The sequence below is a fragment of the Ammospiza nelsoni genome, chromosome 22, assembly GCF_027579445.1.
Source record: "Ammospiza nelsoni isolate bAmmNel1 chromosome 22, bAmmNel1.pri, whole genome shotgun sequence".
NCBI lineage: Eukaryota > Metazoa > Chordata > Aves > Passeriformes > Passerellidae > Ammospiza > Ammospiza nelsoni.
The window spans coordinates 6,008,006-6,033,168 of NC_080654.1; the positions used below are offsets into that span (position 1 = coordinate 6,008,006).

Below are 25,163 nucleotides of genomic sequence, written 5' to 3' on the forward strand. Positions count from 1 at the left end.
CCCGGCCCCGAGGCCACTCCTCGTGGGCAAACACAGGGCGGGGGCTCCTGGATGTCCCTTCCCCGCCTCAGGATCCCGGGAATTCCCCCGGAGCCCTGCACAGAGCTCTGCTCTCTGCTCCCCTCTCCGCCGCTAAATCAGGGATCAGGAGGAGGAAAAGAGCCAGGAGAGGCTGGAATCCCGGAGAGGGGTCAGGATGCACCGGCCCGGCTGGTCTGGAAGCCAAGATCCCGCACTGCTGATGGATGAGCACGGCCAAAACCCCACCTGGAGCTCCCTGCAGCTGCCTGGCTCCGAGTCCAGGCCCTGCCCTGTCCTCTCGGTGGAAATTTGGGAAGAGGCTGCTCTTGATGCTCCCACAGCCACTGCACATCCTGGCAGGGGGGTGAACCCTCAGACTCTACAGCACAGAGCCAAAAGCCAGGATGGGATTGAGATCCAAGACTTGGCTGGGGATCAGCTGGGAATGCCAGGTCCTTGTCCCAGGATTTGGATTTGAGTCCCAGCCCCCTCCCCAGCGGAGTGCACATGGAAAACAGACGGATGCTGCTCCTGGAAACTTCTCCATCAGCTTCCCTGGGCAGCCCTGGCCCTTCCCGAGCCCCTTTCAGGAAGCAAACAAACCCCAAGGGGGCCTGGAGACCTCCTGCTACTCCCATGGTTCCTGCTGGATGGTCCTTGGGCAGCACCATCCATCCATCCATCCATCCATCCATCCATCCATCCATCCATCCATCCATCCATCCATCCATCCATCCATCCATCCATCCAGGAAGCTGCACACAGTATCAGGAAGCTCTGTCCAAGGAAGTTTCCGTTCCAACCACTGAGGTTGATGGGATGGGGTTGGCAAGGCCAACTTGGGGAGATGGGGACGGAAAATCAGGAAAAGGCAAAATTTGGGAAAGAGAGACCCCATAAGGAAGTGTTTGGGTCGTGGAGGTTGAACTGAACCCAGGAGGATCTTCCAGAGCCTTTGGAAGAGAGCAGAGCCAGAGGGCAGAGTTGGGCTGAGATCCTGGTGATTCTCCTGCCCTTCCCATGGATCCCACAGAACTGATCCCAGCCAGCCAGGGATGTGCTGCCCTTCCCATGGATCCCACACACCAAACCCATCTGACCAGGCCGTCAGGTCCTCCCAGAAAAACAGCCCAAGGCTGGAGGAACAAAGGCTGAGATGGGTCTGATGCAAGGTGGGGACGTGGAAAACCAGGATTGGGACTCCCCAGTGCTGGGAAATCCATGCTCAGGCATCAAACCCCTGAGACAGCTGAGGAACAAATTCCTGGGAATTCCCAGCAGCCCCGTCCGCCTGCACCGGTTGTGGTTTGAGATTTTGGAGAGCTCCTCTGTGAGGAGCGGGGCTGTGCCCTGTGCCAGGGAGATCCTGGCATTCCAACCCTTCTGGCACAGGGGGATCCTCCCTGGCACCCAAAGCCAGTCCGGAGGGAAGTGCCAGGAACATCCCAGCTTGGGAAACACCACAGTGCGAGCGGGAAAACAGCGGGTTCACACCCCAACCCCACAATTCCCCCAATTCCGGGTAAATGAGGGCTCCTCCTCCCTCAGGAAGAGGGGCTGCACTCCCAACATTCCCGATGGGAAGTGAGGAACTGGGGGGGAACCTCTCCAGCAACCCTTAAATCAGGAACTCAGGGAAAAAAGGGGGAGCTTGGACCCCTGAGTGCTGCTCGGCTGCGGATTGGGATTGGGGTGGGTGAGGGGGATCCCAGGGGATCTGAGCGGGATCACACAGGGATGGAACTCCCAGAGCACCCAGGGATGTCCCCCCTGCCCTGCCCTTCCCTGCCTGGAGGAAACATCCCAGCAGGAAAAGGGCAGGAAAGGGGCGAAGGTCGCTCGGCAGTGCCGCTCCCGCGTTCCCGGGAATGGGAATCCCAGACGGGAGTCCTGGAAGGATCCGGAACCCCGGGTGCCCTTTTCCCACCCTGCACCTCATTCTGTCGTTCATCCATGAAAAAAATCCCTGGGATTGCTCCGGGATGGGATCTGAGAGGTGATGGGTCCTTCCAACCCCAAATCCCAGCCCGTTCTCCATGATCCCCACGGAGAGGGATGGGAGTATTCCCGAATTCTGGGTGGGATCCACCAAGGGAAACGGCTCTGGGAGGGCCAAGGGGATCTGGGGTGGGGTTTGGGGCCTGGGGGAATTGGGGTTTGGAGAGTTTGGAGGGGCTTGGGGTTTGAGGGGTTTGAGGGGTTTGGAGGGTTTTGGGGTTTGGAGGATCTGGATGGTTTGGGGGGGTTTGGAGTGTTTGGACAGTTTGGGGTTTAGAAGGTTTCGGGAGTTTGGGGTTTGAAGGATTTGGATGATTTGGGGTTTGAGGGGTTTGGGATTTGGACAGCTTGAGGGTTTTGGAGAGTTTGGGGTTAGAAGGATTCAGGTGATTTGGGGTTTGGAAGATTTTGGGGGGTTAGGAGGGGTTGAGGGTTTTGGGGTTTCAGGAGTTTGGGGTTTGGAGGACTTTGGGGGGTTAGGAGGGGTTGGGGAGTTTGGGGTTTGGACAGTTTAGGGTTTGAGGGGTTTGGGATTTGGAGAGTCTGGGGGTTTTGGGAGTTTGGGCTTTGGAGAGGTTGGGGTTTGGAGGGTTTGAGGATTTTGGGGTTTTGGGAGTTTGCGGGTGGGGTTTGGGGTTTGAAGGATTTGGATGGTTTGGGGTTTGAGGGGTTTGGAGGATCTGGATAGTTTGGGGTTTGGAGGGTTTTGGGGGGTAAGGAGGGGTTGGGGGTTTTGGGGTTTGGATGGTTTGGGGTTTGGAGGCTTTGGAGGCTTTGGGGGTTTTGGGGTTTGGAGGTTCTGGGGTTTGGACAGTTTGGGGTTTGAGAGGTTTGCGATTTAGAGGGTTTGAGGGTTTTGGAGTTCAGAGGGTTTCAGGAATTTGGGGTTTGGAGAGTTTGGGAGTTTGAAGGATTTAGATGATTTGGGGTTTGGAAGATTTTGGAGGGTTAGGAGGGGTTGAGGAGTTTGGGGTTTGGATGGTTTAGGGTTTGAGGGGTTTGGGATTTGGAGAGTTTGAGGGTTTGGGGAGTTTGGGGGGTTTGAAGGATTTGGATGATTTGGGGGTTTGGAGGATTTTGGGGACTTAGGAAGGGTGGGAGGTTTTAGGGTTTGGATGGTTTGGAAGATTTTGGGGGATTAGGAGGGGTTTGGGATTTGGAGGATTTGAGGGTTTTGGGGAGTTTGGGGTTTGGAGCACCCCACAGCCCTGCCCACATTTTCTTCCCCTCGGATCCTGGGCCAGAACTCCAAAGGAATGTGGAGCCAGGAGGTCCCAGGATGGGAGAGGGGCCGGGAAAGAAATGGGACAAAAATGGGAAAAAAAGCGAAATAAAATACGGAAATAAAGCCAAATAAAAAGGGAAGTGAAGCAAAACTAAAAAGGGAAGTGGAGCTCAATAAAGCGAAATAAAAGAGAAACGGAACAAAATTAAAAAGCAAAATAAAGTGATATAAAAGAGAAATGGAATTTAAAAAGTGAAATAAAGCAAAAGATAAAAAGGAAAATGAATTGGAGTAAAAAAAGGAGAAAAATTAAGATGAAAAAACAAAATAAAGGAAAATAATAAAGAAAAGTGAAGTGAAAAAACAAACAAAGCAAAGGAAAAAGCAAAATAAAGCACAGTTAAAAAGCAGAAAAACAAAGTCAGGAAACAAAACTACAGCAAAATAATGATGCCAAATATAAAAATAAAAAGTGAAAGTAAAAAAACAAGACACAAAAGAAAGCAAAGCAAGGAAGCAAGAAAGCAAAATAAAATTAAGTAAAATAAAGTGGAATAATAAAAAGAATTAAAACAAAATAAAACTGCAGAATTAAAAAAAAGGGTAACAAAATAAAGCAAAATTTAAAAAATAAATAAAGCATAATGAGGAAAATTTAAAAAGCAAAATTTCAGAATAAAGGCAAAATAATAAAGCAAAAAAAAGGGAATAAGTGGGAATACTTGGGAATAAATAGGAATAAACGGGAATAAATGGGAACACATGGGCATACATGGGAATAAATGGGGATGAAGGGGAATAAATGGAAATAAATGGGAATAAACGGGAAATAAATGGGAATAAATGGGAAATAAATGGGAACACATGGGAATAAAAGGGGAATAAATGGGAACACATGGGAATAAATGGGAATAAACGGCAGTGGAGCTGCGAGGGTCCCGCCCCCCGGGCTGGGCTGGAGCGGCCCCGGGAGCCCCCGGCGGCGCTTTGGGGTCCGGGGGGCTCCGGGCACTCGGGGGGTTCCGGTCCCTGACCCCGACCCCTCATCCCATTCCCGACCCCGATCCCCTTCCCGGATCCCATTCCCGGATCCCGGTCCCGGTGCCGGTTCCTGACCTGAGCTCATGGTGCAGCCCCGCGGCACCGCGCGCCGCCGGAAGGGGCGGGGCCGGAACGGCAAAGGATGCTGGGAATTGGAGTCCGAACCCCAAAACAGGTGTGACACCCCAGGGGATGCCGGGAATTGGAGTCCACACCCTAAAACAGGTGTGACACCCAGATGATGCTGGGAAATGGAGTCCGCACCCCAAAACCAGGTGTGGCACCCCGAGGGATGCTAGGAACTGCACTCTGCACCCCCTAAAACAGGTGTGGCACCCAGGGGATGCTGGGAATTGGAGTCCATACCCCAAAAATGGGGTGTGACACTCAGGGGATGATGGGAATTGTAGTTCACACCCCTAAAACAGATGTGGCACCCCAGGGGATGCTGGGAATTGGAGTCCAGACCACAAAAAAAACAGGTGCGGCACCCGGGGGATGCTGGGAATTGGAGTCCGCAAGCCCAAAACAGGTGCGGCACCCGGGGGATGCCGGGAATTGGAGTCCAGACCACAAAAATGGGGTGTGGCATTCCAGGGGGATGCTGGGAATTGGAGTCCACACAGCAAAACCAGGTGTGAGACCCCAGGGGATGCTGGGAATTGTAGTTCACATCCCAAAACCAGGTGTGGCACCCAGGCGATGCTGGGAATTGTAACTCACACCCCAAACCCGGGGTGTGACACCCCAGTAGCGTCACATCCCTGTGACCTCGCAGGAGCAGCACCCCATTTCTGGGCAGTTTGAGTGATTCAGACCCAAATCATGAATTCACCAGCAAAGCTGGAGCTGCTCCTTTCCCTCAGCCTCAGGAGCTGCTCCGAACATCCCAACTGGAGAAAGCTGCAGGTAAAAATAGCAGGGAAAAAAGGAAGATCCACCTCTAAAAAATCCCATTTTCCTGGGATTTGGAGAAGAACTCAGGAATACAAACCAGGGTCTCATGGGGTGGGAATAGAACACCTTGCTCCTGGTGGAACTGGGATCTGGAGGTAAAAATATCATTGAGAAGAAAAGGATTCATCCCTAAAAAAATCCCATTTTCCTGGAGGAGAAATCAGGAAAACAAACCAGACTTGCCCCTGGTGGATCTGTCCCCATGCTGCCTCCTGGGAGCTCCAAACGCTCAGTTTTGGGATTTCAGGCTCAGGATCCCTCGCCCATTCCCTGTTCCCAGCCAAGCCCAGGATTCCCAGAGCCTCCCAGCTGCTCCCAGGGCTGGCAAAACACTCCATGAAGAGAATTAATAAATGAATAATAAATGAATAATAAATGAATAATAAATGAATAATAAAGGATGGAGCCTGAGCTGTTCTTTACAGCCTTTATTGGAGGTGCACAGGTAACCCTGGCACAGGTGTGAGGGTCACTCTGGGGTCACTCTGGGTCACTCCAGGGTCACTCGGCCCTCAGGCAGTCGCTGCCTTCTGCTTGTAGGTTGCCATCATCTTCTTGATCTCAGCGATGGCTTTGCCAGGGTTCAGCCCCTGTGGGAGGGGCTGGTCAGAGCCTGGGGGGGCTGCAGCACCTTCCCTTCCCTTCCCTTCCCTTCCCTTCCCTTCCCTTCCCTTCCCTTCCCTTCCCTTCCCTTCCCTTCCCTTCCCTTCCCTTCCCTTCCCTTCCCTTCCCTTCCCTTCCCTTCCCTTCCCTTCCCTTCCCTTCCCTTCCCTTCCCTTCCCTTCCCTTCCCTTCCCAAACCTTCCCAAACCTTCCCAAACCTTCCCTTCCCTTCCCAAACCTTCCCTTCCCAAACCTTCCCTTCCCAAACCTTCCCTTCCCTTCCCTTCCCTTCCCTTCCCTTCCCTTCCCTTCCCTTCCCAAACCTTCCCTTCCCTTCCCAAACCTTCCCTTCCCTTCCCAAACCTTCCCTTCCCTTCCCAAACCTTCCCAAACCTTCCCTTCCCTTCCCAAACCTTCCCTTCCCTTCCCAAACCTTCCCTTCCCTTCCCAAACCTTCCCTTCCTTCTCATCCCCTACTGAACTCTGCTGCTGCTGCTGTTCCACCTTTTTCCCCTAAAACCTGGAACTCTCCTTCCTTTCAAACCCCAGCAGGTCACAGGATGGGTTGCAGTTGTGATAAACTCCCAAATCTGCTGCTATTCCACATTTTTCCCCCCAAAAAAAATCTGGAATTCAGCTGGTTCTGCCCTTCCTATAAACCCTGGGAGGTCACAGGATGGATCCAAACCACAATAAAATCACAAATGAGTTGCTACTCATAGAAATAGTTGGTACAGGAGGTGCTCAGCACCAATTTTTTTCCCAAAAAAAACTGGAATTCAGGCAGATATTCTGCTTCCTTCCAAACACTGGGAGGTCAAAGGCTGGATCCAAGTGACAGCAAACTCCCAAATCTGCTGCTACTCCACCGTTTTTCCCCCTAAAACCTGGAATTCAGCTGATATTGTCCTTCCTCTCTGCACTGAGCAGGTGCTCAGCATCCCTTTTCTCCCTAAAACCTGGAACTGAGCTGGTTCTGTCATTCCTATAAACCCTGGGAGGTCACAGGATGGATCCAAGTGACAGCAAATTCACACATCTGCTGCTATTCCACCTCTTTTCCCCCTAAAATCTGGAACTGAGCTGGTTTTGTCCTTCCTATAAACCCTGGGAGGTCACAGGTGGGATCCAAAGCACAATAAAATCACAAGTGAGTTGCTACTCATAGAAATACTTGTTACAGGAGGTGCTCAGCACCCTTTTTCCCCAAAAAAATCATGGAGTTCAGCCAGTTTTCTCCTTCTCAGCCAGATATTTTCCTTCCTTTCAAACCCTGGGAGGTCACAGGATGGATCCAAGCCACAGCAAACTCCCAAATCTGCTGCTACCCCACTTTTTTATCCCCTAAAAGCTGCAATTTGGCTGATATTGTCCTTCCTTTCTGTGCAGGACAGATTTAAATTGTAGCAAATTCACAAATGTGCTGCTACTCATTAAAATATTTGTTAGAGGAGCTGCTCAAAACCTCTTTTTTTTTCCTAAAAATCCCAGTCCTGCCTGACTTGAACCCTCCTTTTCAGCCCAGGGAGGCTCAGGACAGCTGGGCCAGCTCTGGCTCCAGCCAGGATGGGAATTCCAGGGGTTCCAATGCAGCCCTGCCCCATTCCAGCCTCACTTTTGGGGGCAAACTGGGAATTCCAGAGGGTCCAGACCCATCCCAACCTCACTTTTGGAGGCAAATTGGGAATTTCAGGGGGTCCAGACCCATCCCAGCCTCACTTTGGGGGCAGACTGAGAATTCCAAAGGCTCCAGGTCCATCCCAGCCTCAGTTTTGGGGGCAGACTGGGAATTCCAGAGGGTCCAGACCCATTCCAGCTTCACTTTGGAGGCAAACTGGGAATTCCAGGGGCTCCATCTCAGGCTGTGGACACTGCCCCAGTGACTCGTGTGCCCTCCATGCCAGGCTGTGCCCCATGTCCCGTGTTCCCCCATGCCAGGCTATGCCCCGTGCCCTGTGTCCCCTCCATGCCAGTCCATGCCCCACGTCCCGTGCTCCCCCATGCCAGGCTGTGCCCCATGTCCCTCCATGCCAAGCCATGTCCCCATGTCCCCCCGTGCCAGCCCACACCCTGTGTCCCCTGTGTCTCTCCATGTCCCGTGTCCCCTCCATGCCAGGCTGTGCCCCATGTCCCTCCATGCCAGGCTGTGTCCCCCCATGCCAGCCCATGTCTCCCCATGTCCCCTGTGCCCCATGTCCCCCCATGTTCCCCCATGTCCCGTGTCTCTCCATGTCCCCCCATGTCCCCCGTGTGTCCAGTGTCCCCCATGTCCCCCTGTGTCCCGCGTCCCCCCCTGCCTGCCTGTGTCCCCCCTGTCCCCTGTGTGCCCAGTGTCCCCCATGTGCTCTGTGTCCCCCATGTCCCCCCCGTGTCCCGCGTCCCCCCCTGCCAGCCTGTGTCCCCCACGTCCCCCCCGTGCCCCGTGTCCCCGCCATGTCCCGTGTCCCTCCATGTCCCCCCCTTGTCCCCCGTGTGCCCAGTGTCCCCATGTCCCCTGTGTGCCCAGTGTCCCCATGTCCCCCGTGTGCCCAGTGTCCCCATGTCCCCTGTGTGCCCAGTGTCCCCATGTCCCCCGTGTGCCCAGTGTTCCCCCTGTGTCCCCGTGTCCCGGTACCTTGGGGCAGGTGCGGGTGCAGTTCATGATGGTGTGGCAGCGGTACAGCGAGAACGGGTCCTGCAGCTGTGCCAGGCGCTCCTCAGTGAAATCATCCCGGGAATCGATCATCCAGCGGTACGCCTGGGGACAGGGACACTGCTGGGACACTGCTGGGGACACTGCTGGGACAGGGACACTGACACTGCTGGGGACAGGGACACAGACTGTGGGGACAGCGACACTGCTGGGACACTGCTGGGGACATTGCTGGGACAGGGACACTGCTGGGGACAGGGACACTGCTGGGACACTGCAGGGGACAGGGACACTGCTGGGACACTGCTGGGACACTGCTGGGACAGGGACACTGCTGGGACACTGCTGGGGACATTGCTGGGACAGGGACACTGCTGGGACACTGCTGGGACAGGGACACTGCAGGGGACAGGGACACTGCTGGGGACATTGCTGGGGACACTGCTGGGGACAGGGACACTGACACTGCTGGGACATGGACAGCGCTCCTCAGTGAAATCATCCCGGCAATCGATCATCCAGCGGTACGCCTGGGGACAGGGACACTGCTGGGACACTGCTGGGACAGGGACACTGCTGGGACAGGGACACTGCTGGGACAGGGACACTGACACTGCTGGGACAGGGACACTGAGACTGCAGGGACAGCAACACTGCTGGGACACTGCTGGGGACATTGCTGGGACAGGGATACTGCTGGGGACAGGGACACTTCTGGGGACAGGGACACTTCTGGGGACAGGGACACTGCTGGGACATTGCTGGGGACATTGCTGGGACACCGCTGGGGACAGGGACACTGCTGGGACAGGGACACAGCTGGGGACAGGGACATTGCTGGGACACCGCTGGGGACAGGGTCACTGCTGGGGACATTGCTGGGACACCACAAACACCGCTGGGGACACTACGGGGGACTCACATGCACACTGCTAGGGACACCACAAACACTGCTGGGGACATGGACACTGCTGGGGACACCACAAACACCACTGGGGACACCGCTGGGGACTCGCACACTGCTGGAGACACAGATACTGCTGGCACCAGCTGGGGACCCCACAGTGACACCCACCCAGCAGTGCCAGGCCAGGCTGGTGACACTGCTGCCTGAGGATTTTATATTCTGCATTTCTGAGATCCTGTGCTGCATTAGTGCCTAACTCTAAACTCCACAGTGCCAGCTGCTGCTCTCCCACTCTGCTCAGACACAAAAATTCCTCTGGGCCTGAAACTCAAGGACACCCTCCAGCTTAGGACCCAAAAATATAAACAAAATGAGTTGGGGGGCAGCAAACTTGGGGTAAATAGTTCATCACCTGAAGGAGGATTAACCCATGATATGTAAATGGGGCTAAAAATTTATAATTGTCTGAAAAACTCGTGCCCATTGTCCATTCTGGGTGTGGCCTCAGAGGTTTCTGAGTGCCCAAGGTGTGCCCACTGAAGCCTTTAATAAACACTTCATCCTCTTAACCCTGTCTGGCCTCTCTAGGCAGCCACTCCAAGGCACCAACACCGGCCAGGTGACACTGACACTGGCAGGTGACACTGGCAGGTGCCACTGGCAGGTGACACTGACACTGGCAGGTGACACTGACACTGGCAGGTGACACTGGCAGGTGACACTGACACTGGCAGGTGACACAGTGTCTGTCCTCACCTGCATGAGCACGGCGGGGCCCAGGTACTTGTCCCCGTTCCACCAGTAGCTGGGACAGCTGGTGCTGCAGCAGGCACACAGGATGCACTCGTAGAGCCCGTCCTGCCAGGGAGGGGACACAGCACGCTGTCACCACGGGGCTGGTGACACAGGGGATCCACCCCTGTCCCCACGGAGCAGCTCCTGTGTGAGGCAGCAATTCCTGAGGGGAACAATCCCAACCCTCCCAGACCGGGGCCAGGAGCTGCCCATCATGGTCCTTGTGGTCCCCTCCATTGTCCTTGTGACCCCTGCCATGGTCCTTGTGGCCACCCATGGTCCTTGTGGCCCCCCCAGGGTCCTTGTCTCCTCCCATGGTCCTTGTGGTCCCCCCAGGATCCTCATGATCCCCCCAGGGTCCTCATGGCTTCCCCCAGGGTCCTCCATGGCCCCTCCATGGCCCTCGTGGTCCCCAAGGGTCCTCGTGGCCACCCCCAGGTTTTTGTGATCCCCCCCATTGTCCTTGTGGTCCCTCTCATGGTTCTTGTGGTCCCCACAAGGTCCTCGTGGCCACCCCCAGGTTTTTGTGGTCCCCCCCATTGTCCTTGTGGTCCCCCCATGGTTCTTGTGCCCTCCCAGGGTCCTCGTGGGCCCCTCAGGGTCCTTGTGACCCCCTATGGCCCTTGTGGTCCCCAAAATGTCCTTGTGGCCCCTCCATGGTCCTTGTGGCCCCCCTCCAGCTCAGGGTATTCATTCCATGGTTCCAGGAGCCACACAATGAACCAGGGTCTGGGGCATCAGGGGAAGGGCAGGGCCTGGAGAGGAAAGGGGGAGCTGCTGGGTTCTCGTGCACCCCTGCCTTGGGCTCCTGCACTCCCACCTCAGGTTCCTGCACCATCTTGGGTTCCTGCACTCCCACCTTGGTTCTCCTACACTCCCACCTTGGGCTCTCCCACCTTGGGCTCCTGCACTCCCATTCTGGGCTCTCCTGCATTTCCAGCTCAGGTTCCTGCACTCCCACCTTGTGTCACACACATCTTTTATGAAAAATCCTCTCCTTAGGATTTTTCCTCCTGAGAAGCTGAGAGGCCTCAGGAACAAAATGTAAACATTGATTATCTGCTGCTGTGGAATGCAACAGGTGCATCTGTGATTGGTCTCATGGGGTTGTTTCTAATTAATGGCCAATCACAGAGAGTCTGAGCCACAAGCCTTTGTTATCATTCTTTCCTATTCTATTCTTAGCCAGCCTTCTGAGGAAATCCTTTCTTCTATTCTTTTAGTACAGTTTTAATATAATATGTATCATAAAATAATAAATCAGCCTTCTGAAACACGGAATCAGATCCTCACCTCCTCCCTCATCCTCCATGTGAGCACCATCACAGCTCTGCCCAGCCTCCCTTCCTGCTGTTCACATCCACCTCTCCCTCCCAAAATGGGACTTGGTGCCTCCCCAGTGGAGCAGGGCCAGGCTGAGCTCGGAATCCTGCAGTGATGGATCCATCCTGGCAGCTCAGAGGAAAAACCCCTAATCCCTGTGGCAGCCATTAAATCCACCCCAAACCTTGGCCACACCTTGTAAGGAGCTGTTCCTCATCCACCCTCACAAAACTCCCCTCAAATCCCCCCTGCTCAACACAGACACCCCAAATCTTGCACTTGAGCTTTTCCCAGGAGCTTTCCAGGCTGCAAAACAACAGTGAGGTGTGAACACAGCCAGACACCCTCTGCCCACTGGAGCCTGCAGAGAGCTCCCAGCAGCAGGAATTCCACAGGGGAATGGGATGGGATGGGATGGGATGGGATGGGATGGGATGGGATGGGATGGGATGGGATGGGATGGGATGGGATGGGATGGGATGGGATGGGATGGGGAGCAATGGGGTCAGAGCCCCCCTGGCAAGCCCAGCTCCCTGTGCTGAGCTGTGGGGCTGTGTCCCACACTGTGGGACTGGGAGGGGGCTGAAGGCTCAGCTGTGACCCTGGGCTGCTCTGGGAGGGTTTCAGCACTGAAGCTGAAGCTCTGACCAGTTTCTGGCGATCCTCTATGGACTGCAGGTACTGCTGCTTGCCCTCCTTGGACTCGTCCTTCTTCTTCAGGTAGGGCTCGATGGATTTGTACTGGGCATAGAAGTTACTCAGGTCCTGGGGCAGGAAAAGCACAGGGATCTGGTTATGGGGCTGAGGAGAATCAGGGAACATCCCCATCCCCAAATCCCATCCCTGCTGTCCTGGGGCAAGAAAAGCACAGGGATCTGGTTATGGGGCTGAGGAGAATCAGGGAACATCTCCATCCTCAAATCCCACCCCAAATCCCAGCCCTGCTGTCCTGGGGCAGGAAAAGCACAGGGACCTGGTTATGGGGCTGAGAAGAATCAGGGAACATCTCCATCCTCAAATCTCACCCAGCTGGATACACCCCAAATCCCATCCCTGCTGTCCACCTCAAATCCCACCCCTGTGTCCTGGGGGCAGGAAAAGCACAGGGATCTGGTTATGGGGCTGAGGAGAATCAGGGAACATCCCCAGCTGGATACACCCCAAATCCCACCCCTGCTGTCTACCCCAAATCCTATTCCTGCTATCCTGGGGACAGGAACAGCACAGGGACCTGGTTATGTGGCTGAGGAGAATCAGGGAACATCTCCATCCTCAAATCCCACCCCAAATCCCACCCTGCTGTTCTGGGGCAGGAGAAGCACAGGGACCTGGTTATGGGGCTGAGGAGAATTAGGGAACATCCCCATCCCCAAATCCCAGCCCTGCTGTCCACGCTGTGGGGCCCTGACCCTTCCCTTCAGCCCCACCCCTGGGGGCACAGCCTCTTCCCAAAATCCCCAAATCCCACCTAAATCCCTTCCTGGCACAGCCTCACCCCAAATTCACACCTGAGCACCTGAGCAGGAGGTGCCATTCCCTCCCCAGAGCTGCCACATTCCAGGCCAGCACACCTTGACTCACCGGGACCCACCCAAGTGACACCTGGCCCTGGTGGCAGCTGCCACTCCCTGTCCCAGCCCTGGCTGTCCCCTGGCCCTGCACTCACCGGGACCAGGTCCTTCACCACGTACATGTGGGGCAGGGGGTAGATTTTGGTGACTTTGCTGAGGTCACTGTCGATTTTTTTGATGCAGGCCAGGGTGTTGCCCCCGGCGATGTTCATGGCGCAGGAGCCGCAGATCCCTGAGGGGGAAAAGCAGAGCCAAGGGTGGGATTGTCACTGCTGGCCCCAAAAATCCACCTGGGTTGTGCTGGGGAATCTCTGCTTGGCCCTTCCAAACCCACCAGGACCCAAAAAACTCTTCCCAACCTGAAGGGTTTTGGGAAACCACTTTGAACCCACCAGGGTCTTCACCTGTCCCAGAAAACCTCCTGGAAAGGCTCTTCTGGGATCCTCACTTGCTCCAAAAAATCTCTTCTCACCACACCAAGGTCCTCACCCATTCCAGAAAACCTCCTGGAAAGGCTCTTCCCAACCTTCTGGGATCCACAATAACCCCAAGAAATCTCTTCTCACCATACCAGGTGAGTCTGATATGTTTCCTGTCCCAGAAAACCTCCTGGAAAGGCTTTTCCCAACCTTCTGGGATCCTCACTTACCCCCAAAAATCTCTTCTCAGTACACCAGGGTCCTCAACCATCCTAGAAAACCTCCTGGAAAGGCTCTTCTGGGATCCTCACTTGCTCCAAAAAATCTCTTCTCACCACACCAAGGTCCTCACCCATTCCAGAAAACCTCCTGGGAAGGCTCTTCCCAACCTTTTGGGATCCTCACTCACCCCAAAAAAATCTCTTCTCACCATACCAGGGTCTTCACTTGTCCCAAAAAGCCTTGTCACAGGTTCTGGAAAAGCCTCTTGCCAATCCCCTAGAGGCCTCACCCATCCCCAAAAAACCCTTTGTGTTCTATCAGTGTCCTCACCTGTCCCAGAAAACCTCCTGGAAAGGCTCTTCCCAACTGCTGGGATCCACATAAACCCCAAAAAAATCTTCTCATTACACCAAGGTCCTCACCCATCCCAAAAAAACTGGTCACAGGTTCTGGATAAGGCTCCTGTCGTTCCTCAGAGGCCTCACCCATCCCCAAAACCCCTTTCTTGTTCTATCAGTGTCCTCACCTGTCCTGCAAAACCTCTTCCCAACCTGCCAGGGTCCCAAAAAACCAAAAAAAAACCCAAAAAACCTCTTCCCAATCCCCCAGATTCCCAAAACACTCCTCCCACTCCACCAGGGTCTTCATCCATCCCACAAACGCCCCAAAAGACAGGAAGGTCAGAATTCCCCACTGGGGCTGAAAGATTTTTAACTTCAGCAGGGATCAAACACAGCAGCTGCTTCCATCAGCAGCAAAACCCCTTTTCCATGGGGCAGCTCCTTCCCCAGCAGCAAATGAGGGGGTTTGGGTGAGATGTGGGGAGGGGACAACATCCAGCTCTGCTCTCAGGTTTGGGACATGAGGTGGGGGATGAGAGAGGAATAAAATAAATAATAAAAAACACAATAAAAATGGCATTAAAATGTGGGGAGAAAGAACCCCAGGGCTGGCAGGGATGGAAGGGACCTCTGGGAACCATCCAAACCCAGAGAAGGTGGCACTGGAATGTGTCCAGGGGGGTTTGGGACCTCCCTGGGCTCTGCCCAACCTTTTTTACCCCTAAAATCCCCAACTGAGCCTGGTTTTGTCCCTCCTTTCTGTGCTGGGAGGTCACAGGATGGACCCAAACAACAGCAAATTCACAAACCTCACTTGACCCTTTTTCCCTCTAAAGCTGGAGCTGAATTCCACTCCAGGAAAAGAACTTTTTTTTTTTTTTTTTTTTTTTTTTTTTTTTTTCCCAAAGGTTCAGCAGGAATTTTGGTGTTTTAATGGAATTTTTATGTTTTAATGGAATTTTTGTGCTTTAATTTCTGGCTGCTGCTCCTTGTCCTGTCTCTGGGGATCACTGGGAAGGGTCTGGCACCACCCCCTGGAAATATTTATAGGGATTGATGGGATCCCCTCTCAGCCTCCCCATCTCTGGAACAAGCAGGGAATAAAATGCCCCAAATCATCCCTGAAATTCAGGATTGTAATTCAGGAGCAGCCTCCTCCCCTCGTGTCCATTCCCAGGGCACAAACTGCCCTCCCAAAGGTGACAGAGGGACAAAAATAGCCCCACAAAGGGATGAAATGACCCCTGTGAGGTTCCTCCCACTGCAGAAAGGCTCCCAGGCATTTTGCAGGCAGCTGGGAGGGGAGCAGGGCCTGCAGCAGGAATGTGGGACTGGGGGAGCCTCAGAGGGGCAGGATGGAAGCAGCCCGGCCTGAAAACCCATCCTGAGCAGGGAAAATATTCAGGGCAGGAGTTGTGGCTGTCTGGGAGCCCCAGTCTGTGTGGAATTATTGCAGATTCCAGGGGAAAAGGTGCCTCAGGAGTGCTGCTTTCCATTCCCACCCAGACAAAACATCCACAGGCACTGCCTGCCCTGAGACTGCCCTGCCTGAAGACCCAGCTGGTAATGCAGAGTCACTGCAGACAGGAATGCACTCACACAGCTCAGCACAGCCTGAGATCCAGAGTCACTGCAGCCTGGAATGCAACCCCACTGCTCAGCAGCTCGGCAGGACCCTAAATGCAGAGTCATTGCAGCCAGGAATGCACTCACATAGGTCAGCACAGCCTGAAATCCAGAGTCACTGCAGCCTGGAATGCACTCCTACAGCTCAGCAGGACCCTAAATCCAGAGTCCTTCCAGCCTGGAATTCACTCACACAGCCCAGCAGGACCCTAAATCCAGAGTCACTCCAGCCTGGAATGTACTCCTACACCTCAGCAGGACCCAAATCCAGAGCCATTCCAGCCTGGAATGCACTCACACAGCCCAGAAGCCTAGCACAACCCTAAATCCAGAGCCATTCCAGCCTGGAATGCACTCACACAGCTCAGCAGGACCCCAGATTCAGTCACTGCAGCCAGGAATGCAACCCCACAGCTCAGTACAACCCGAAATCCAGAGCCATTCCAGCCTAGAATGCAAACCCACAGTCCAGTGTGACCCTAAATCCAGAGGGCCATTCCAGCCTGGAATGCACTCCCACAACTCAGCAGGACCCTAATCCAGAGTCACTCCTACCAGGAATGCACTCACACAGCTCAGCACAACCCAAAATCCAGAGGGCCATTCCAGCCTGGAATGCAACCCCACAGCCCAGGAGCCCAGCAGGACCCCAAAGCCAGAGTCACTCCAGGCAGGAATGCAACCCCACAGCCCAGTAAGCCCCCTAAATCCAGAGAGCCATTCCAGCCTGGAATGCAACCCCACAACTCAGCAGCTCAGCACGACCCCAAATCCAGAGTCATTCCAGCCTGGAATGTACTCCTACACCTCAGCAGGACCCTAAATGCAGAGTCATTCCAGCCTGGAATGCACTCCCACAGCCCAGCACGACCCTAAATCCAGTTACTCCAGCCTGGAATGCACTCCTACACCTCAGCAGGACCCTAAATGCAGAGGGCCATTCCAGCCAGGAATGCACCCCCACAGCCCAGCCTGACCTGTGACTCAGGAGTTTTTCCCAGGGGAAGTCTGGGAGCAGCCCCAAAGCAGATCTGGGAGCAGCCACAACCCCAACCCAGCAGTGCCACAACCCCAAACCAGCAGTGCCCTTTTCCCCAACCCAGCAGTGCCCTTTTCCCCACTCCAGCCCTGCCCTCGGCCCAAGGGCCAAGGAGGAGATTCCTGGAGCTGTTCCTCGAAGTCCTGAGTGCTCTCTCCCAGCTCACCCGGGGTGATTCCCACAGCAGCACTGGCACAGCCCCCGCTGCTCCCACCCCAGCCCCACTGCTGGAATCCTGATCTCCCCACACACTGGGAGGAGGTAGAGGAACCAGACTGGGAGAGAAACTGGAACAACTGGGAGCTGTGGAAGGAATTACTGGAGCTGGCAGCTCACAACTGTGTCATTACACCCTGGGAGCACCAACTCCTGCTTTACTCCCTTGTTCATTTGGGTGTTTTATCCCCATGGGTGGAGGAGAGTTTTACTCTTTGGGTCACTCAGGTGTTTCATCCCCAGAGATGGGAGGAGAAGGGTTCTGAGGAGTTTTACTCCTTGGGTCACTCGGATGTTTTATCCCCACAAGTGAGAGGAGGGGTTCTGAGCAGTTTTATCCTTGGTATTTTATCCCCAGAAGTGAAAGGAGAGGGGTTCTGAGCAGTTTAACTCCTTGGGTCACTTGGGTGTTTTATCCCACAGTGGGAGAAGAAAGATTCTGAGCAGTTTTACTCCCTGGTTCATTTGGGTGTTTTATCCCCAGAAGTGAGAGGAGAGGGGTTCTGGGCAGTTTTACTCCCTGGTTCATTTGGGTGTTTCATCCCCAAAAATGAGAGGAGAGGGGTTCTGAGCAGTTTTAGTCCTTAGTTCACTTGGTTTTATCCCCATGGGTGGAGGAGAGTTTTACTCCTTGGGTCACTCAGGTGTTTTATCACCATGGGTGGAAGGAGAGGGGTTCTAAGCAGTTTTACTCCTTAGTTCACTTGGTTTTATCCCCATGGGTGGAGAAGACTTTTACTCTTTTGTTCACTCGGGTGTTTTATCCCCACAGATAGAGGAGAGGGGTTCTGAGGAGTTTCATTCCCTGGGTCATTTGGGTGTTTTATCCCCAGGCATGTGAGAGGAGGGATTCTGAGCAGTTTTACTGCTTGGTGTTTTATCCTCAGAGATGGGAGGAAAGAGTTCTGAGTAGTTTTACTCCATGGTTCATTTGGGTGTTTTATCCCCAAAAATGAGAGTAAAGGGGTTCTGAGCAGTTTTACTCCTCAGTTCACTTGGTTTTATCCCCATGGGTGCAGGAGAGTTTTACTCCTTGGTTCACTTGGGTGTTTTATCCCCAGGGGTGGGAGAGGAGAGGTTCTGAGGAGTATTACTCCTTGGTATTTTATCCCCAGAAGTGAAAGGAGAGAATTCTGAGCAGTTTCACTCCCTGGTGAACTTGGGTGTTTTATCCCCACGGGTGGGAGGAGAGGGGCTCTGAGTAGTTTCACTCCCTGGTTTATTTGAGTGTTTTATCCCCAGATGTGGGAGGAGAGGGGTTCTGAGGAGGTTTACTCCCTGGTTCATTTGGGTGTTTTATCCCTAGAGATGTGAGAGGAGAGGTTCTGAGGAGTTTTACTCCTCCGTTCACTTGGGTGTTTCATTCCCACGAGTAGGAGGAGAGGGGTTCTGAGCAGTTTTACTTCCTGGTTCATTTGGGTGTTTTATGCCCAGTGATGTGAGAGGAGAGGTTCTGAGGAGTTTTACTCTTTGGTGTTTTATCCCCAGAGATGAGAGGAAAGGGGTTCTGAGCAGTTTTACTCCTTGGGTCACTCAGGTGTTTTATCCCCAGGGATGTGAGAGGAGAGGGGTTCTGGGGAGTTTTACTCCCTGGTTCATTTGGGTGTTTTATCCTCAAAAGTGAGAGGAGAGGGGTTCTGAGCAGTTTTACTCCTTAGTTCACTTGGTTTTATCCCCATGGGTGGAGGAGACTTTTACTCCTTCTTTCAACTTGGGTGTTTTATCCCCAGGGATGTGAGAGGAGGGGTTCTGAGGAGTGTTACTCCTTGGTGTTTTATCCCCATGGGTGGAGGAGTTCTGAGCAGTTTTACTCCTTGGGTCACTTGGGTGTTTCATCCCCAGGTATGTGAGAGGAGGGGCTCTGAGCAGTTTTACTCCTTGGTGTTTTATCCCCATGGGTGGGAGGAGAGGGGTTCTGAGCAGTTTTACTCCTTAGTTCACTTAAAACACTCATGTTTTATCTCCATGAGTGGAGGAGAGTTTTACTCCTTGAGTCACTCAGGTGTTTTATCCCCATGGGTGGGAGGAGAGGGGTTCTGAGCACTTTCACTCCCTGGCTCACTCGGGTGTTTTATCCCCAGGGATGTGAGAGGGGGGTTCTGAGCTCCCTGGGGCTCCCACAGCCAGCACACACAGCATTCCAGGGCCATTCCAGGTGGGAATGTGCTGTCCCTAAGCACACACAGCATTCCAGGGCTACTCCAGGTGGGAATGTGCTGTCCCTAAGCACACACAGCATTCCAGGGCTATTCCAGGTGGGAATGTGCTGTCCCTAAGCACACACAGCACTCCAGGGCCATTCCAGGTGGGAATGTGCTGTCCCTAAGCACACACAGCACTCCAGGTGGGACTGTTCTGTCCTTACCCTCCCTGCAGGACCTGCGGAAGGTCAGCGTGGAGTCCATCTCGTTCTTGATCTTGATCAGGGCATCGAGCACCATGGGCCCACACCTGCGGCACAAATCCCAAATCAGAGCCCCCACGTGCAGGGTGCGACCCCTGCACCCACCCTCAGCAGCACCTAAAGGGGTTTTTAACAATTCCCATGAATTCTGTGGGAATCCCAGGGATCCCACAGGGATCTCTGAGCAGCAGGGCAGCCCTGGGGCAGGGTGGGTCAGACTCCTGTGACCACTGAGGGCTTGGCCAAGCCAAACCCCAGTGAGCTGTGCTGGCCCCTTTTCCCCTTTTGGGGTCAGGCTGTGACAGCCCTGCTTGGCCCTGTGAGTCACAAGGGACACGGGACAAACACTCAGGGACAATTTCTGTCATTTTACACCCAGGGCACCACCCAGGGATTGTTCACTGGGGCAAAGCTACCCCAAAACCGGAGCTGTGGCTCCTGTGGGGTTTGAGTAAGGCTGGGTGGGAGTGGGAGCTCCTTGAAGGGTTTGGGGTGGATCCCTCTGGAAGGGTTTGGGGTGGGTTCCACTGGAGGAGCTACTGGGAAGGGTCGGGGGTGGATCCCTTGAGAAGGGTTTGGGGTGGATCCCTTGAGAAGGGTTTGGGGTGGATCCCTCTGGAGGAGCTCTTGGAAAGATTTGGGGTGGATTCCACTGGAGGAGCCCTTGGAAAGAGCTTGGGATGGATCCCTCTGGAGGAGCTCTTGGGAAGGGTTTGGGATGGATCCCTTGGGACAGGTTTGGGATGGATTCCTCTGGAAGAGCCCTTGGGAAGGTTTTGGGGTGGATTCCTCTGGAGGAGCTACTGGGAAGGTTTTGGGGTGGATCCCTTGGGAAGGGTTTGGGGTGGATTCCACTGGAGGAGCTACTTGGAAGGATTTGGGGTGGATCCCTCCGGAGGAGCCCTTGGGAAGGGTTTGGGATGGATCCCTTGGGAAGGGTTTGGGATGGATTCCTCTGGAGAAGCTCCTGGGAAGGGTTTGGGATGGGTTCCTCAGAATGAGCTGTGCCCACAACGAGCTGCTCTGTGCCAGAGGTGAGCAGCCCCTTTCCAGCCACTCCTTGGAGCTGGGATTGCCCCCCAGCCCCATTCCCAAGGGACACCCACTTGTTCAGGTCCACCTCGTAGGTCTGCATGCGGGGTTTGTCCCCGGCCTTGTCGGGGTCCCATCTGTAGATGGCGAATTTCTTCAGGCGCGGAGCCGCCGCCGCCGTCTGCGCCTGCCGGAGCACCTGGAGCCAGGAAAAACAGCCTCAGATCTGGGGAAAAACAGCCTCAGATCCAGGGAAAAACAGCCTCAGATCACATCCCAGATCCAGGGAAAAACAGCCTCAGATCCGGGGAAAAACAGCCTCAGATCCGGGGAAAAACAGCCTCAGATCCTGGGAAAAAACAGCCTCAGATCCGGGGAAAAACAGCCTCAGATCCGGGGAAAAACAGCCTCAGATCCTGGGAAAAACAGCCTCAGATCCCAGGGAAAAAAACCCTCAGATCCAGGGAAAAAACAGCCTCAGATCCGGGGAAAAACAGCCTCAGATCCAGGGAAAAAAACCCTCAGATCCAGGGAAAAAAACCCTCAGATCCAGGGAAAAAACAGCCTCAGATCCGGGGAAAAACAGCCTCAGATCACATCCCAGATCCAGGGAAAAACAGCCTCAGATCCGGGGAAAACCAGCCTCAGATCCGGGGAAAAACAGCCTCAGATCCGGGGAAAAACAGCCTCAGATCCAGGGAAAAACAGCCTCAGATCCGGGGAAAAAACAGCCTCAGATCCCGGGGAAAAAACCCCTCAGATCCAGGGAAAAAACAGCCTCAGATCCAGGGAAAAAACAGCCTCAGATCTGGTGAAAAACAGCCTCAGATCCCGGGGAAAAACAGCCTCAGATCCCAGGGAAAAAACCCCTCAGATCCAGGGAAAAAACAGCCTCAGATCTGGGGAAAAACAGCCTCAGATCCAGGGGAAAAACAGCCTCAGATCCCAGGGAAAAAAACCTCAGATCCAGGGAAAAAACAGCCTCAGATCCCATCCTAGATCCAGGGAAAAACAGCCTCAGATCCAGGGAAAAACAGCCTCAGATCCGGGGAAAAAACAGCCTCATATCCGGGGAAAAACAGCCTCAGATCCGGGGAAAAACAGCCTCAGATCCGGGGAAAAACAGCCTCAGACCGGGGAAAAAACAGCCTCAGATCCGGGGAAAAAACAGCCTCAGATCCGGGGAAAAACAGCCTCAGATCCGGGGAAAAACAGCCTCAGATCCGGGGAAAAACAGCCTCAGATCCGGGGAAAAACAGCCTCAGATCCAGGGAAAAAACAGCCTCAGATCCGGGGAAAAAACAGCCTCAGATCCGGGGAAAAACAGCCTCAGATCCGGGAAAAAACAGCCTCAGATCCGGGGAAAAAACAGCCTCAGATCCCATCCTAGATCCAGGGAAAAACAGCCTCAGATCCCAGGGAAAACCAGCCTCAGATCCAGGGTAACAGCCTCAGATCCCACCAGGAGGGATCCAGGAGGAGATACAGAGATGGATATGTGTGTATATATTACAAAAAAATTAAATATACATATACACCTATATAAAAAAGTTTAAAAAAGATAACAACTACGTATATATTTACACACACCTATATATATATAAAAATGATGTATATGTTTGGAATTACATGTGAATATATATGTGTACACTGTATGCTGCATGTATTCACGTTACTATTATTATATTGTATTTATATATTATATATTGCATTGCATAGATTACATTACACATTGTATAAAATATATTTATATATATGTATAGATAAATATACAGGCACAAACATGCATATATGTATATATAAATGTATATATAAATATACAGGCACAAACATACATGCACACACATATGCACATTGTTTATGGAGTATTTTATTTGTAAATTATATGTATGTGTTTATAAATTATATGTATGCATTTGTATATTCTACTGACTGTCACTATAATGACATAATTACATGTTTACTTTATTTATATATTGTGTTTAAAATTATAGTCTATGTATTTTTATATTCTATATATAAATATATATTCTATTATATTTAAACAGTGTATAATAAACATTATATTTATATATTTTATATATAAATATATATATTCTATTCATACAGTGTATATTACACATTATATAGAATACATCATATTTGTATTTATATATATACCTATACACATATATATGTACATATAAGTATACAATGCATTTTATATGGAACAAATTAATATATTCTATGTATGTCTATAAATTACACATATTTATAGATGTGTTTGTAAATTGCATTGGTATATTGTGTGTGTCGTATGTGTAATTACAATAATATAAATATATTTTACATCTATTAATCTTTACACACATGTTTTATATACATTACTTATATATAAGTATTTTGTATATAATGTCTGTAGATAAATGTATATACACACATTAATATATCTATATTTATAGATAAATATAAAATCATAAAAATTACTTCTGGATCCATCAAATCCCAGAGGCTCTCCCTGCCCAGTTATCCCAGAATTCCCAAGCACATCCTGCTCTTGCTGGGATCACCCTTGGCCCTGTTCTCCCTGCTCTTCCCAACCTTTTCCTGGAATGCTCCAAATGCTCTTCTCAACTTTCTCCAGGAATGTTCCTCCTGCTCTTTTTCCAGCCTTTTCCTGGAATATTCCCACTTCTTTTCCCAACCTTTTCCTGGAGTGTTCCCACTGCTCTTCCCAGCCTTTTCCAGGGCTCCACTTCCCTCCCCTGCTCCCCTCTCCCAGGATCACTCCACACTCCTGTTCCCACTGCTCTTCCCAACCTTTTCCCGAACCACTCTCCAAATTTCCTGCTGTCCTTTATCTCCCCCAAACCCTTCCCATTCCAGCCGCCCTCTGCCCTCAGCCCCTCCCTTTTCCCCGCCATTCTTCCCCTATTTCACTTCCTCCTGGATCTCTGCTGTCCCCTCCCTCCATCCCCTTCTCCTCCCCTCTCCCAAATCCCACAGACCCCTTCCAACCCCTCTGCCACTGACCCTATTCCTTCCCAAATCCCAAAGATTTCTCCAGCCCTTCTCCCACTGACCCTATTCCTTTCCAAATCCCACAGACCCCTTCCAGCCCCTCTGCCACTGACCCTATTCCTTCCCAAATCCCATAGATTTCTCCAGCCCTTCTCCCACTGATCCTATTCCTTCCCAAAGCCCCCATCCCCTCTGCCACTGACCTTATTCCCAAATCCCACAAACCCCATTCCCTCGCACCCCACCCCATTTTCCCATCCACTCTTCCCAGATTTTACCGCATCCCAGTCCTCCTCCAGCCCCCCAAGCCCCTCTGAAACTGTTCCCCCTGCACACCCCAATTCCTGCACAGCCCCTTCCAGACCCCACAGACCCTCTCTCTCACCCTTTCCCTCATGTCCATCCCCAATTCCCCCTTCCAGACCCCACAGACCCTCTCTCCCACCCTGTCCCTCCCCAATTCCCCCTTCCAGACCCCACAGGCCTTCTCTCCCGCCCTTTCCCTCAATTCCCCCTTCCAGACCCCACAGACCCTCTCTCCCACCCTGTCCCTCCCCAATTCCCCCTTCCAAACCCCACAGACCCTCTCTCCCACCATTTCCCTCCTCAATTCCCCCTTCCAGACCCCACAGACCCTCTCTCCCACCATTTCCCTCCCCAATTCCCCCTTCCAGACCCCACAGACCCTCTCTCCCACCCTGTCCCTCCCCAATTCCCCCTTCCAAACCCCACAGACCCTCTCTCCCACCCTGTCCCTCCCCAATTCCCCCTTCCAAACCCCACAGACCCTCTCTCCCACCCTGTCCCTCCCCAATTCCCCCTTCCAAACCCCACAGACCCTCTCTCCCACCCTGTCCCTCCCCAATTCCCTCTTCCAGACCCCACAGACCCTCTCCAGCCCCCTCCCCACAACTCCTTCCCCCCTTTTAATTCACCTCCTCCGGCCCCCAGCCCCTTACCAAGCCCTGCCATCCCTAATTCCCTCACAATCCCCCTCCAGACCCCTCACTCCAATTCCGGACCCCACACTCCAATTCCAGCTCCCTCTCCACAGCTCCCTCACCCCCTCAGCCCACCGCCCTTCTCTTCCACCGCCATCCCGGACCCCTGCAGCCCCCGGCCGCCTCTGCCCCGCCTCTCCCCGCTCCATTGCCAGCCCCTGCGGCCTCCCCGGTCCCTCACCGTCCGCGGCCCGGCCCGCAAGAGTCGTGCGGGGACTCCGCTCCTCAAGGAGACTCCGACCGCGGCCGCCGCCATCTTGGCGATGAGCAGTTCCGACCGCCCCGGAAGCGCTCGCGCCGCCGCCATCTTGCTGCGCTGACGGGAAGGGGCGCCCGCCATTTTGAGTGTGGCGGCGCCCTCAGGAGAGGCGCCATGTTGGGTGTGGCGCGCCCTGTGGGAGGGGAGCAGGACGCCCAAAATCCCCTTTTTCTTTCCCAAATTTCCCTTTTTCTTTCCTAAATCTCCCTTGTTTTCTCTCCGTTAATTCCCAGCATCATTGTTTTGCATGGAGGTACCTGTGCTGCTACCCCCCCGCCTCAAGGGGACTTGCCCCAACACCAATGGGGCAAATGGTGGGTGCTGGGGAGCAAAGAGTGCCAGAGATATTAAGGTAGAAAAAGCTCTCCAAGGTCCCTCCAGGATTTTCAAGTCCAAGCTGGGGCTGATCCCCACCTTGTCCCCAGAGCACTGAGTACCATGTTCAGGCTTTCCTTGGACACCTCCAGGGATGGACACTCCAAACCTCCCTGGGCAGCCCATGACAAAAAAATGCCCCTGTTGGAAATAATG

General features: G+C 53.3%; 1 protein-coding gene across 1 annotated transcript; it reads right to left on the reverse strand.

The window, feature by feature from the left end:
• Positions 1-5,642: 5,642 nt before the first annotated feature.
• Positions 5,643-24,647, reverse strand: SDHB (succinate dehydrogenase complex iron sulfur subunit B). The gene is made up of 8 exons (XM_059487420.1): positions 24,555-24,647; positions 20,447-20,571; positions 19,302-19,387; positions 13,169-13,305; positions 12,151-12,267; positions 10,141-10,242; positions 8,460-8,582; positions 5,643-5,832 (listed from the first exon to the last, which is right to left on the reverse strand). The coding sequence occupies exons 1-8, from the start codon at positions 24,627-24,629 to the stop codon at positions 5,755-5,757; spliced, it is 843 nt and encodes a 280-aa protein (XP_059343403.1). The 5' UTR covers positions 24,630-24,647; the 3' UTR covers positions 5,643-5,754.
• Positions 24,648-25,163: the final 516 nt, after the last annotated feature.

What these genes read in the sequence shown, in the direction of transcription:
- SDHB (XM_059487420.1), bottom strand. Translation starts at nt 24,629, where the DNA reads ATGGCGGCGGCCGCGGTCGGAGTCTCCTTGAGGAGCGGAGTCCCCGCA. An exon ending in TAGAGGATCGCCAGAAACTG is followed by an intron (nt 10,243 to 12,150) that starts GTCAGAGCTTCA and finishes CCTCCCTGGCAG; the next exon opens with GACGGGCTCTACGAGTGCAT. An exon ending in GCACCCGCACCTGCCCCAAG is followed by an intron (nt 5,833 to 8,459) that starts GTACCGGGACAC and finishes CCCCTCCCACAG; the next exon opens with GGGCTGAACCCTGGCAAAGC.